At 38.2% G+C, this 15,167-nt stretch overlaps 3 protein-coding genes across 3 annotated transcripts; all 3 read left to right on the forward strand.

Moving 5' to 3' along the window:
* Positions 1-5,111: 5,111 nt before the first annotated feature.
* LOC118436632 lies at positions 5,112-7,138 on the forward strand. The gene is made up of 4 exons (XM_035855094.1): positions 5,112-5,334; positions 5,821-5,872; positions 6,106-6,220; positions 6,890-7,138. Exons 1-4 carry the CDS (start codon positions 5,319-5,321, stop codon positions 7,049-7,051), a joined length of 345 nt encoding a protein of 114 aa, XP_035710987.1. The 5' UTR covers positions 5,112-5,318; the 3' UTR covers positions 7,052-7,138.
* Positions 7,139-7,611: 473 nt separating this feature from the next.
* On the forward strand, positions 7,612-9,339 carry LOC118436577. The gene is made up of 4 exons (XM_035854970.1): positions 7,612-7,963; positions 8,418-8,892; positions 8,966-9,047; positions 9,283-9,339. Exons 1-4 carry the CDS (start codon positions 7,612-7,614, stop codon positions 9,337-9,339), a joined length of 966 nt encoding a protein of 321 aa, XP_035710863.1.
* Positions 9,340-9,373: 34 nt separating this feature from the next.
* LOC118436529 lies at positions 9,374-14,861 on the forward strand. Its single transcript, XM_035854819.1, has 2 exons — positions 9,374-9,769; positions 13,713-14,861. Exons 1-2 carry the CDS (start codon positions 9,377-9,379, stop codon positions 14,196-14,198), a joined length of 879 nt encoding a protein of 292 aa, XP_035710712.1. The 5' UTR covers positions 9,374-9,376; the 3' UTR covers positions 14,199-14,861.
* Positions 14,862-15,167: the final 306 nt, after the last annotated feature.

The raw sequence follows: 15,167 nt of genomic DNA on the forward strand, positions 1-15,167 counted from the left end.
ATCCAATCCGTCGTGTCATTGTTAGGGGGGTTCCTCCCTTCGTAGACGATGCTGATTTGGTTACCTGCTTTTCAAAATTCGGTGAGTTAAGGGGGCACATTTCTCATCAGGGATTGATGAATGCTGGAGAGGTATTTGCCCACATTAAATCATTTACTCGAATTATTGAGTTAGCAATCCCGAAAGGGGTAAGGGTCCCGGACGTTGTCACGGTCAAGGCCAATGGAAAAGTGTATAAATTGCGAGTACAAATAGGCGCCAAAAAGTGCTTCAAGTGTGCACGAAAAGGCCATATTAGTGCTAATTGTACTTTTAAGAAACCCGAAAAAACAGGCCAACTGTTGCCTAGCAACCCAGGTGACTCGTTGCCTAGCAACCAAGTTGACTCGTTGCATGGTAATGTGGATCCCATAGTTTTACCTAATTTTGCCAACCCACAAATGGTCACAAAGTCAACCCCCTCTTTTAAACGCCGAAAAACGATTGACTTCCAAGATGTCGGTGCGGAGGAGGTCTCTGAAAGTGATACCTATCAAAGATCCTGCTCCCAGTCACGAAGGAGGACACGGGCGCAAGTCAAGTCTCAAACCTCTGACCCCAAACCCCAAACTATGAGCGAATGGGGTTTCGATTTATGGAATGTGAATTTCCAGATAAAATCCGTCACTAAAGAAAGATTTATTCTCTTTTTACGTTCTCTCCGCAGAGAAAATAATAATATTAAAACTAAGTATGTCAATCTGGGTCAACAAATCTTTATGACCACAAAAACTCCAGAAGATATCAAATCTTTGCTGGTTGAGGTTCACAGCTGTATCCCCAGTAGCAATACGTCCCTGGTGACAAAGTACGCTTTCCTGTTGAACCAGGTCAAAAGTTTTCTTGAATTAGAACAAGAAAATTTTCCAAAAGTTAAAGCCGAACTTGATGATAATTACCGATCAATGGAATGGGCAAGTTTTTGCCGGTTAAATAAAATCCCTGTAGCTGAGCAAGACAGTTACAAGGTCCATTTTTTTAATATTAAATGGTAATTAGTATTTGGACCTTGAACTGTCAAGGACTCAACAATTCAGTTAAAAAACAGTCCCTTAAATCCTTATTTAGATCTTTCAATCCTACAGTCGTTTGTCTCCAGGAGACAAATTTGAACTCCATCCGCCATGGAGTTTTTAATATACAAAACTATAGCCCGTTTTTTAATGATTGTACCACACTTGGAAGCGGTACAGCATTTTATGTACATCATAGATGCTCGATTATCAGTCATGATGTGATTATGCCTGGTAAAATGAGCAAAATTTATTTTAAATTTCTTTCCCAATCGTTTTTAATATTCAATATTCATTTCCCTTTCCTTAAAAATGAGTCCGACCAATTTCTGGTCAAAATAAAGAGTGAGATCACTGCCTCCCCCATCTGCGACGGTATCTTCTTACTCGGCGATTGGAACTTTGTAGTTGACACAGATAGAGACAGATTTGGTAACTGTGAAAGTAGAAAGGGTTTCGCAAAAAAATTTACAAATCTCATTAATTCGTGCAGTTTTGTAGATAGTTATCGGCATCTGTGCCCACAAGGTAAAGATGTTACCTTTGTGAGGAGGATGAATGGTACTTCAGCAAGGCTCGACAGGATTTATTTACACGTTTCGCAGTTACCAAATTTGGTCAGTCAAACTATTATACCGTTCATAGGTGACCACATGGTTTTCGGTGTAACCATGGCAACCACCAATAATAACCAAAAATGCTTATGGTCATGTCCAAAGTCAATATTAAATAATTCAAGCTTTAATTACACGGTCGAGTCGATTTTAAAAGACTTCTTATCGTCTGATTTCTCATTGGATAATTATGAAAAACTAAAGAGTAAAATAATACGGGTTGCCATGGAAACAGACCTGTATTGCAAAATGAATATTAAAAGGTTAATTCGTCTAACATACAACAAATTGGTTCGAACACCAAATGTAGCTAGTTCCGAAATTTTTACAAATTTTATCGATAGTATAGAGGGTACCATTCGTGGGGATGGCGTATGCAGTGATTTCCCTGACCGAAAGGTGGTAACCACGCGCGAGGGTATCACTGTAGATGAAGCGCTGGATGACTTGTCATCTGGCGAAAAGCTAAAAATGGTGGGGTCATTTTTTGCGGAAAAATTCGCTCCATCTTGTGTAAACTTATCGAATATTGATAATTTTATGTTTGATATGCCAAAAATCACAAATCCTGAACGTTTTGAAGGTGATTTGTCTTGTGACGAGATTTTACATGCCATTGAAAAATCCCCAAATAATAAAGCCCCCGGCTTGGATGGTTTAACATTCGAATTTTACAAGACATTTTCTACTCAATTTAGTAAAATTTTAAGCGAATTAGCAACATTGTCGTGTAATGATGGACTTTTGCCAAAATCTTGCAGGAGCTCTGTTGCCACCTTAATTTACAAGGCTGGTGACCCTAAAATTCTTAAAAATTATCGTACCATATCTCTGACCAACACTGATTATAAGATCATTTCAAGTTGTGTAAAGTCTAGTCTAAATATTGCCCTCCCTTCCATCATAGGTCCGTGGCAGACATGTGGTGTTAAGGGGAGGTCAATATTTGACAATTTGACCTTCATACGGGATGCTTTTCAGAGTGGTGAACTTGATGGGTTATTATTCAGTCTCGATCAAGAGGCCGCTTATGACGTTGTAAACCTTGAATATCTTTATAGGGTTTTAAAAAATTTCGGATATCCTGAAAATTTTATTAACTATGTGAAATTACTGCACACTGATTTCACCTTGGTGGTGTCAGTGGGCAGTGATCTCACGGCCCCCATATCAGTCGGAGTCGGTCTCAAGCAGGGTGACCCCAGTGCGAGTCCTCTCTACTGCATCGCGATCGAACCATTATTATTTAATTTGCATAGAAAGTTGCGAATCTCGGGCCCTAGCGCCTGGCGAAAACACCCGCACAAGTACCTCTCGGCGTATGCGGATGACACAAACGTCCTCCTTGGTCATCAGAGCCAAATCAGCATAGTTGAGTCGGAGTACGAAAAGTATTCACAACTTTCATCGTCAAAATTAAATGATCTGAAGTCAATAATTTTGATATTAGGTGCCCAGGCGCCCCCCTTAACTAGATTCCCTGTAGTTTCAGATGGGCTGAAAATTTTGGGAATTTATTTCGGAAATAATAATTTTATGGCACAAAATTTTACGATTTTGATGGACAAATTTGACTCCAAATTAGAATTTTACACCAAAAAGTGCGCACCTGTTAGTCACTTTTCACGCAGTAAAATCGTCAATACTTTTCTCAGTCCGATATTTTGGTACATATTTAAAGTACTAGATCCACCGTTGGGAATATTGGATGAGATTTCCAAGAAAATCGAAAATTACGTTTGGTCGGGGTCGAAAAGATGGGTTTCAAGACCCTACGTCTACTTACCGCAATTGAATGGGGGTCTAGGCGTGCGGAACCCAGCAGCCCAGATCGCAACTTTCCGTCTCACTTTGGTAAATAAGGTTTTGTCCTCTTGTAAGGACAATTATTTTCTCGCTGAATCTTTTAACCAAGTCCAATTATTAATTAATTCCGAGATTGTTAAACTATCCTATTTTTATAAAGAATTATACAGTGTGACCCAACGGCTTGGCGTGGGACTTGCCACGTGTAGCAGGGATTATTTACATGATATTATGATAGGTAGCCAATTTTTATTTAGGAATTTGAGTAATAATTATTTATCTCGTTGTACGATAGTAAAGGTTGGAGATCTCTACTGTCCGAACAAATTAAAATCCATTGAGGCATTACCAGCAGCAGTAAAAAGGCATGCATTTTCGGAGAGGAAAAAGTATATTGATGTGGTTGGGATGGTAACCGACTCAACTGAAATAAAGCTTGACATTTATTCACTGTATAGTAAGTCAGAAAGGGTTGCGGTTGCCAAGGCAACCAACTACCTGCACTGCTTACGGGTGCACAATAAAATTAAATGGGAAGAGCTGGACGATGTCCTCTCCTCTCACCCACAGTGGCTCCGCTTAGCAACCACTCCAGTGTCAAACCCGGAAAAAGACAATGTCTTTAAGTTCTGGCACAATGTGGGTCTGACCCCTTCCATGGCACATTCACTTAAAATTTACACTAATTTTTCATGCCCGTTTTGCAATTTTTTAAAACCGAAAGTGGAACATTACTTAAAATGTCCACATACTTTAGATTTAAGAAAAATAGTAGCCAAATTGCTTACAAAAGTAAACATTGACTCGCGAGCCTTCGACGACGCCTTCCTTCATGGGGTTTCGCATGCGGGGGGAAATGTAATTATCTTTTATGCAAATAATATTATTTATAAAGCATTTGTCCACCGATTAAATAATTACTCTGGCAATTTTGATCTCATTTCCTCTTTCCGTCACCTTCTTTATGGACGGATTTTGACTGATTTTTATGCATGCAGTATAAATTCGAGCCTTTTTCCTAAATTTCAAAAAAATTGGGACAAATTTTTTATTTATAAAATTTCCAAGAATAAAATAAACATTAATTTAGGGTTTTGATGCAATTAACTTTCCTTTTTCTGCATGATTAACCAATACCTAGTCGTAAATTAGTATGTAAGATAAACCCACCTAGTTTTATGATGTGATAAGATTTTACTATATATTTGATACGTCGTTTGTTAAGAAAACCTTGTAATTATATTAATTAATGATATTCTATGAATTCTGAAATTGTCCAAAATTACTAAAATTGTAACATTTTAAGAGGCAAGAAGATACGGGAGACAAGCACTGGCTTAGTTCCTACCCATGACGGCCAAATTTTGTAAAGCCTTGTCGAGAAGACGTCGCCTCAATATTTTTATAATAAATGATATGTATTTGATGATTTAATTTGAATATTTGGAATAAATTCGTGCGTTATGTTAAAAAAAAAAAAAAAAATTATCAAAATATTTGGCGTAAAAGTTGAAAAAATGTGCAATTTTTAGCAAACTTCAAATTTCAATTCTAATTTCTTAGCTTGATATTTTTTAGACCTAGTTTTGGGCGGGGATTTCAAAAATCGATATAGTTTTGACGTACCATGACCATGTCGCCTCACCCCTTGGCTACATTTCGTTTGTAACTGTTTATTAGGTTTTGATTCGGATTTTTGATTTTTTGTGTGATTTACAGGCAGGCCACCCTGCCGTTACATTTGGACGGGATTTTCAGAGTTGCCCAAGGGTGGAAGAAATTGACGGATGTGGCCGTGTCAAAAGCCCGGTTTAGATGTCAAGCCATCCTTCAGGCTTTTACTCAAATGGGCCTTATGAATCGTAATTTATGGTTTTTATTCGTAATTTTATTTGTAATTACTCACTCACGATGCAGGTCAACTCAAATCTCAATGGGACCTATTTTATTTAGTTCGCCACAAAAAATAAGCATACCCGTATTTTTGGATTTTTCGTAATGCTCTAATTTGAGCGAGAACTTTAAACTGTTTTCCAGGCAAAACCTCGGTTTTTAAAAATTCTAAAAATTTTCGAATTTTAACGCGAATCCAAAAATTCGAAAACATATCTCTTCAGAATGACTTACTTGATTTATAAAAATTCAATTGTCTTATGTCTTCAATTGGGCTTATGAATCGAAATTCATTATTTTTATTTGGTTTTTTTGGTGTCTTGAAAAAATTTTACAATTTTATTTCCACTCGATCCACAACTAATTATGCAGTAATATTGCATAATTTCGCATTCATAATTTTATTCCTGAATATTTTTTTGTCGGGTTTTCACTCAAAATATCGTATTTTGTAGGCCTCCGAAATCTGACACTCCACCTGACCTCCGTCGACAATGATTATCGACGGTAAACTCTAAATAAAAATTAGTAAAATTTACTCAAGGTTGAGTAAAAATGACATAACAAAATGGTAAAAATTAACCAACGTTGTGCAAAAATTGTCCACTCGTTGGGCACAAGTTTTGCATAATTTTGCACTACGGCCTTTGGTAAGTTTTACCTTTTGGTTGTGCCATACTCTTTTTTAAGACTTACTCAACTTTGAGCAAATTGTGCTTAATTTACTTATTTTTATTTAGAATATATGACGAGTTGGACCAGCATTCGAGAGAAATCGATATAGCTCTCTTAGCCGCAGTTATTGCGACCGCGTCGTCCCAACTCAACTCCTTCAAGCTGAGCGGTTTCGAAATGGTGAGTTTTTTTGAAATTTTAGAAAAAACACGAACCCAGATTAAAAAGATTATTTCTAACCTTCACATATTTCGTATATCTCGCAAATTGAGCATAGCAGCATAACTTGCCAAGTTTTGTGAGATATGCGAGATTTCGCAAAAATTTTACCGGAAATCCATGGGATTTTTTTTCGCAAATTTACCCAGCAATTGGGCGTGTTCTTATTTCTCAAAATTATTTCGCACACTCATCCTCAAGTTTGTTTTATCAATTTATTACCAGACTCTTAATCACAAAAATTTCGAAATGTTTTTACAATTGTTATGTCTTCCTATAGGTTTTCAAATATTTGTAAATATTTCCAAAATTCAGAAATCATATTTTATCACAATACTCACATTTTGTAAAAATTTCAACGATGCGAGATAACACTTTTTTGCTCAAAGAAATAGACCATAAAAAATCCAGAGATATGGAAATATTTTCCATATTTTTTTCAAAAATGCACATAATTTGAAAATATTTGAGCGATGTGAGACAAAGTTTTTTTATTTATACTACGAAAAATCGAGAATATTAAATTCAGAAATACAAATTTTGAGAAAATCTGTATTTTTGCGGGACATATTTTGTAAATATTAAATAGCGATTTTTCTTAAATACATATCCGACCTCTGTTTATTACAGCTCATGAAGGATAACCGCCTGCCACCGCACCTCCAATTAACTCCAAACTTTCTTGCGAAGGAGGCGCCCTTCTTGGGAAACGTTTCGTTGGCGAAAGTCGACTTCGACGCGGGGTTGAAGCTCGGAGTAACGGTTTCGAAGCCACTTCGCATGAAATTGTAACGTATTTAAACGAGTTAAAATACTTGGAAAGAAAAGTGAGCAAAATTAATTGTGTGGCTAAAATTTAATGTCGGGTGAAATTATCAGATGAAAATTTGTAAATAATAAATTGAGTATAGAAATGGCATAATACAAATTTATGCATGTATTTAATTTCGATTTTTATTTGTACAAAAATTTCCGAAATTTAATACAATGTAAGTTTCCCAGCGTGTATGCTCTTCGATTTTGGGTAAATTAGTGTGAATCGATGGCAAATTTAATTAGGATGAAATTTGCGAAAGACACGATCTCCCAATGGGCACGTTTGGCCGAGATATTTGCATCCCAAGAGGAGAAAACGCGCAGAAAATTGGGAAAATGTAAAAATTTCTCAACGCGTTTTCTCCTCTTCGGATGCAAAACGTGACCATGGGAAGATCACGTCTTATTATGGCACCGCCCCATAGAAACGATGTCAATCGTGCGTTGTCCCGTGTGGATTAAAATTTCTGCATCAATTTATTTACATAAATTTCCTAAAACTATAAATCCCCCCTCGCTTTTTATAATTAAATAAAATGACGACCAGCAGTCGAACCTTACTCCCCACGTTCGTCGACCAACCCATCTTTCCCGTCCCACCAGGCTCCGTTCTGTCCCAACTGCTCGAATCCACGAATATTTCATCCTCCCGACGTCCCGGGATGATGACGGGGACGGAAAATTCGGAAAAATTTCAAAAATCAAAGAGTTTCTGCGCCTCGAAAAAGTCGAAAATTCCCACGATGAAATCTGCACAGGGATCCGATTTCGAGAAATCGTTGCGATACTATAGCGTTCCTGGGACTCCAGTGAGTTGCATGTCGCGAGATCCGAGTCCGAATACGAGATGTAGTTCTTCCCGGGGGACGAGTCCAGCGTCGAGGTGGGGTACGAGGGAGGGGTCAAGTTTGTCCTCGCCGAGGTCAAGGGTCGATAATAATCAAGGTCAGGGATGTACCTCTATCTGTAACCACTTACGTACCGTATGGTACCCTGTGAATCAAATTGAAGGTGTTATAATGAGTAGGACATTTCTTCATAAAAATTGGCAACTTTCACACTCAAAATTTTTCAGGAAAAATCAAAATATGCGGAAAAAAAAATGCGATTTTTATTACATATTTTGATTTTTCCTGAAGAATTTTAAGTATGAAGGTTGGAATTTTTTATGTAGAAATGATCTCCTCATTATAATACTTCAATTTGACGCATTATGGGTCGACCCATGGTCATTCACTCGAAAAAACCTACAGTGCAGACTTAATATAGCCTGAGTCAGGTCAAGTTGTGCTTATCTTCGACTTTTTTGCATGAAATTTTAAATCGTAAATACATTTCCCAGGTCAAGGAAGAAGTCGACCCCCTCCATCGCCCAAAAGTGCCCCCGCCAAACCAATTGGACCACACCAACGCCCCGTCCGCCTAGCTTATGGCATCCATGGGGCTCAATATCAACAAAACCAGCAAAAAACGCCCGAAAACCCGTCCCCGTTTTATCGCCAGAAGGAAACCCACTCCGGATGTGGGTCAACCTTTTCCGGGGAGAGGACGTCCAGAAGGCTTTTTAGTAGAATGCTGCCAAACCACGTGGTCCCAAAAATCGAGCGGAACCTGATCCCACCTTGCACCCCCACGCAAACGGAGGACGGCTTCATCCTCTGTCCGTGTCAACATGTGGAAATTGCGTGTCAAACGATAAGCTCAGAGTTGTTGTCGATTCATAAGAAGAAGAAACGGGAGGAGGAAGATAAGGACAGAAAATCTGTAGCGGAGGAAGAACAACAGACGGATTTTGAAGAAGCGAATAACGAGTGCATGTGGGCCCCTTAATTTGTTATGCGTTGAATTTTGGTCTCATTGTTTTATGAAAAAAATTGAAATTTTTCCCAGGATTTGTGCCGATACGAAGAAACGTCTTAGTAAACAGGACGCAAAATGTCAAAAATTGCAGGGAACAGTGAACGAATTGAAGGTAAGTGGTCACTGCACGAGTTACCAGTGTTTCCGGTGAAAGTAACCACTTGTAAGAAATAACGGGGAGAAAGTGGTTTCTTGCAGGCGAATATTTTGCCCTGCAGGAAATACAAGGTGCAAGAAACTACGCCACGCCGCTGTACTTCATACGGTGGGTGGCTAGATGTAGCATATTTCTTACACTTTCTCCCAGTTTCTTGCACCTCGCATTTCTTGCGTGGCTTATATTGCAGGCAGTGCAAGAAATTGTGCAAACCCGCAAGAAACCAAACACTGCACAAATTACGTGACCCCCTTATTTATCACTTTCAGAAAGCCCTTGAAGACATGTCCTTCCGAAACGAAATGTTGGAACTCCAACTGTTCGAGAACAAGGAAAAATTTTTAGAAATTGAAATCCAAAAACGAGAAGCAAGCTGTAGCAGCCATCATGTCGTCACCTCTGCTTCCGTAAAAGTGGGCACCGATATCGTCACCACCGACGCCGGAGTTGCCACGGACGAAGACGTTTTGTGGAAATTTCAACTGGACGACTTTTTCCTTTCACAATTAAACAGCAAAAGTGACGATAAGACAGGGGCCCCACAACAAAAGGGAGATGTCAGTGGGCGACAAAGCGTGGAAGTTGGTAACGATCCCATCAGAGAGATCAAGAAAAAGATGCGGACCCCACTTTCTGCCAGAAACGTGATGTTTAACGAGATACGGACAAAGTTAAAGGTATGTATTTTAATCTGTTAACGTTTTACACTGTTAGAAATCTGGTAAAGGCAGGCAGGTATTGATTTCTCGGTGTTAAAGTTGCTACCGCTTGGTATTAAAATTATACCGGCCCGTAAAAATTTGCTACTGATGTGGTAAAATTTTAATACTCAGCCATTATTACATGGTATTGTATACCAATACCTCTTTGGTAGAGTCATATATGAATACCGCTTGGTAGTAATTTTAGCCCTGGGTATCGAAAACTGTAATACTCGATGACTTATCATCAAAATTGTCAAAATCGGCACATTGTTAACAATTTCTCCGCTCTGGAAATTTTTTTTTTAATTCTGAACGACAAAGATGAGTACCGTACAAGGAGGTGATAATGTCAACTTTGACGGGCTGAAACTACCAGAAGCGAGCATTACGTTTCTTAGCTTTTTTGCCATAAAATCAGTCATATCCTCATCTGTACGTGTGCATAAAAGCTAAGAAACGTAATGCTCGCTTCTGGTAGTTTTAGCCCGTCAAAGTGGTGTGGGTTTTGAAAATTTTGCAAAATATTTGGGAAAAATTATAAAACCTACAGTGCAGACTCCATATAGCCCGAGTCAGGGACAGAGTCCCTGACTCCGTGAGTCCTAGCTGTTTCTAAATTTTTCTCCGAATTGACCGACATAATATTACCACTTTGAACTTCCACAGCTATATTTGCTATCAAGAAGTGGTTTTTAGCCTTCGTACCAAATTTCAGATGGAAAAAATTAAACTTAAAAAATGGTATGGGTTACCCTCCAGGGTCACTCTGGTTAAAATTCGCTCACTTTTAACTTCATATCCTTTCATGAGAAGCCATTAGGTATGACCTTGCCGGATTTAATGTTTTTAAAGTAATTTCTAAAAATCGGTATGGGTCACCCCATAGGGTCGCTCCTGATAAGAATTTTACCAATTCCACGTCATATTCTTCTATTAAGACCCATTAGCAACCTCTCTACCAAATTTCAGCTTTTTATGACGATTTTGAAAAATCAGTATGGGTCATCCCATAGGGTCCCTCAAGATGAAAATTTTTCAAACTTAAAGTCATTTTTATCTATTAGGAGCCATTAGCAACCTCTGTACCCAATTTTAGCCTTCTACGACAATTTTGAAATTTGGTGCATAATACCCAACCCACTCCGATGACCCCGACCGGTCAACCACTTGACCGATTTCGCCCATCTTCAAACTCGTTTCCTAACTTTGTCCAATATGCATATGGTAAAAATTTCAAGTCAATCGGTTCAGCCGTTTTGGCTCTATCGTGCCGAACAGACGGACGGACGGACGGACGGACATGACGGTTCCATAAGCCCTGACTCGGGCTAAAAAGCCCAAGGAGACTGTCGTCATGCGACCCCGTGGTCAACAAAACTCTGCTGTTTTCTTGAAAGTTAGTTTTTAGCCCGAGTCTGGGCTTATGGAACCCTCATGTCCGTCCGTTCGCCCGTCCGGCCCATCTACACGATGAAACCAAAACGACTGAACCGATTGACCTGAAATTTTCACCATATGCATATTGGACAAAGTTAGGAAATGAGGTCGATGATGGGCGAAACCGGTCAAGTGGTTGACCGGTGGGGGTCATCGGAGTGGGTGGGGAATTATGCACCACAATTTCAAAATTGTCATAGACAGCTGAAATTTGGTACAGAGATTGCTAATGGCTTCTAATGAAAGAATGTGAAGTGAAATTGGAAAATTTTTCAACCGGAGATACCCTAGGGTGTGACCCATACAGATTTTTAAAAGTCGTCATATCGAGCTGAAATTTTGCATGGAAGTTGCTTATGGCTCTTAAGGGAAGAGTATAAATTGAAATTAGAAAATTTTTCATCCGGAGGGACCCTATGGGGATACCCCCTCCGATTTTCAGAAATTAACTTGAAAGCTGAAATTTGTAGTGGTCCTCAGTGCTTTCTCATGAAATAATACGAAGTAAAATATTAACAAAAAGTAACCAGAGTGGCAGTAGGGGGTAACCCATATCAATTTATAAAAGTTGATATAATCAGTTGAAATTTAGAATGGAATCAAAAAAATAAAAAAATAACTTATGATTAGCATGTAGGAGGGTTGAATTTCGAAATTTTTATAGGAGCGACCTCCACTGGTCATGAGAGGAAGTCACGAGGAAGGGATATCAATATTTTAATTAAAAATATTAATTTTGGAACTTGATACAATACTAGGAATTGATACTACTGTTTATTCAAAATTAATATGCAGTAAAAAATCTGAAAGGGTATCTGGCGAAATATTTTTTTCCATGACTTGATTTTGTTTTAAAATACATTATTTTCCAACCTTCACAGTAATTTTACTGTATATTAATTTTGAACCAACAGTAGTTAATTCAAGATTCATTGCAAAATAGTAGCACATAATTTTACAGAAAACAAATATGGGTTTATGTACTAACCAATCCTTGTTCGAGCTAAGCAAAGCTGTACTGATAGGTTTTTTAAGTTATTCAATCGAGATGAAACTTCGTACATAGTTTCTAATGACCCTTAATAGAAGAAGATGAAGTAAAATTGTTAAAATTTCACATCCGGGACCCGTTGGGGTGACCCGTACCGATTTTCATAACTTGTCATAGCAAGGCCCTATGGCTCAGAGGTACGAGGGTAGGATTGTCACCACGCAGTCACACGTTCGATTCCTCTGGCCGGGAAGCTATTGCTAATCCTACTCGGCTCGGTGTTAGTACGGGGTAGGTGCTGTCTCGTGACAGGGTGAGCCCAGCCATACGGAATGGCAATGTCACTGTGTACAGCCCCTAGCAGAGTCCGTTCTCTGTGGGGATGAGACAACTTGCTACGAAATTATGGCAAGAAGTCGCCATCTGAGGCTGAAAAGCAGAGAAATCTGAGTCCTGGCGATGTAAAACTGTCACATTTTAACATTTTAACATTTTAACATTTTGTCTCTAAAAGCTAAAATTCGGAACGGTGATACTTAATGGCTTCTCATGAAATTATATGAAGTCAAAGATGAACAAAAAATAACCAGATTGGCAATAAGGAAGAGTACCCATACCGATTTCTAAGAATTTATATATTTAGCTAAAATTTAGTGTGGAGTCGAAAAATAACTTCGGATTAGAATTTAGGAGGGTTAAATTTCGAAATTTTATAGGAACAGCCTCCACTGTTCGTGGTATTTGGTGCCAAGTAATACTACCAACTGACGTTAGTTAATGCAAGAATTAGTGAAAAATAGTATAACATTCTGACAAACATGGGTTTATAGTACCAATCCATCCTGGTTCGGGCTTAGCAAAGTTGTACTCATAGGTTTTCAAAGAATAATTCATTTGTCGTCACGTTATTTGTCTCTTTTGAAATTGATAAAAAATGACATTTTTCATGCTCCATAAATGTGAGTGAGAATATTATGTCGGGTGTACGGCAATTTGCGCCGAGAAAACGATAAGATAGATATAAACAGCGTCATTGAACTAGCATCAATACAAATTTTTTGGTGGAAATCGTCAGGTCGTTGGACAAAATTTAGAAGCGGACTCTGACCCTGACTCGGGCTAAATGAAGTTCTTTGCATTTTTGTTGCCAACGGCGTTGTTATTTTTAATTGTTTAAAAATAATTTTTCGCTCAGGCCGTAAAAACCTCCTTGAACGGTACTTTCCTTTGTACTCAGTGAGTTGATTTTTTGGCGTTGAGTTTTTTTAACCCAGTTTCGATGAGTTCCAATTTTTCTGAAGGCTTCGTAAACTTGAGATCTCCTTCAAAAAATGTCAAAATAAGGAGTGATATTTTTAGTAAAAAATTGGGAACTCTACTATACAAATTTGTCGTTCAGAATTTTAAAGTAAGTTCCCAGAGCTGGAAAATGTGACGATTTAGCTATTCCGGATTACAATATAAATAATTTTACATAATAATTTACAGAGCGACTACCCGGAAGTTGACACTGGCCAACCGTTGTCGCCACTCGCCGCGGCCAAAATCTGGTTGGAGCGGACCCCCTCCCCACTCACGACCATGGTCCTAAATCCCGTCTCCTTCACCAATTTGTTCGACCCCCTGCCTTCGCCATACGGCTCAAAAACGTGTCAAAATACGAATCCTGAAGGACAAGAAACTCTCACCCCCATCGATTTTGCCCCTTTTTCGTCACCCGTCTCAAATACGCATCAAGATCTCCAAAATGCCGAAATACAAGAAGCTTGCCCCGATTTTACACCAATCACGGAAATCTCGTCCACCAATTTGATCACGTTTCCTTCCTCAAAGTTCCAATTTCTTGACGAAAACGAAAATGAAAATCTTCTCGATTCCGACGAGGCACCAAAATTCGTCAATCTTTTCCAAGCAGAATTACCATTTTCGACATGTTCCTCCTCACTCAATAATGAATTCGCCAATAATTTTTAAGCTGTTTTTGGTATTCATATTTTCATGAAAAAATACATTTCTTAAAAAAAATCAAAATTGTAAACCCTCAACTATTTTTTATTCAATTGATAAGTATAAATGTGCTGATCTCTTCGATGAATTGCCAACTTGTTCCTAACTCAACCATGAATTCGCCAATAATTTTTAAGCTTTTTTTTGGTATTCATATTTTCATGAAAAAAATCAAAATTGCAACTCCCTCCACTTTTTTTCTTTCTTTTTTTTTATTCAATTGATATAAATGTGCTAATTCTTAGGAAAACATATCACTTTCAAGACAACATTGAAAGAAGTTATACATCATATTTACTTAATAAACAGTAGGGAAGTGGTAAGTAAGTTGTGTAAGTATTTATATGTATGTAAGGATACAAATAATAATAAAATAGTAACTAAACCCAGTTGATTTTTTTCATTTTACATACAATACGATTACGATATAAATAAATTGTATATAAATTTTTAATTATAATAATATGATCACGATCACACTTTTTTCATTTCATTGCAGCCTTCGACACTCTCACAAATTATAAGTAATTAACCAAATATTTAGCTAGTAATCGCCTAATAATTAGTAGCTACCCCTGAGTCCGGTGAAAAGTGAGGACCACTTTCACCCAGCATACATAAATATGTATCGCCATCATCCTTCTCGCAAAAACAGTGGCCGCGGAAGCCGTGGGGACATTAACATTGTAGGATGGGGGGAGGGAGGCGTTTATATAACATGGGGAGATGATGCGGACATCGAACAACCGTGGGGACATTGTCCTTCTGCGGCCACTGTCTCCTGAACAGGACGAACTAAAACTAGCTTACTTACGTAATGAACAATTAATTAACTAACTGATTCGTTTTTGTTTTGTTAACGCAAGGAAACTATAAAATTTTTTAAATTGTCTCTCGTACAGGTATTACAGTAACATGGAGTAAATGAGTGATCAT

The sequence above is a fragment of the Folsomia candida genome, unplaced genomic scaffold (genome assembly GCF_002217175.1).
Source record: "Folsomia candida strain VU population unplaced genomic scaffold, ASM221717v1 Fcan01_Sc009, whole genome shotgun sequence".
Taxonomy (NCBI): Eukaryota; Metazoa; Arthropoda; class Collembola; order Entomobryomorpha; family Isotomidae; genus Folsomia; species Folsomia candida.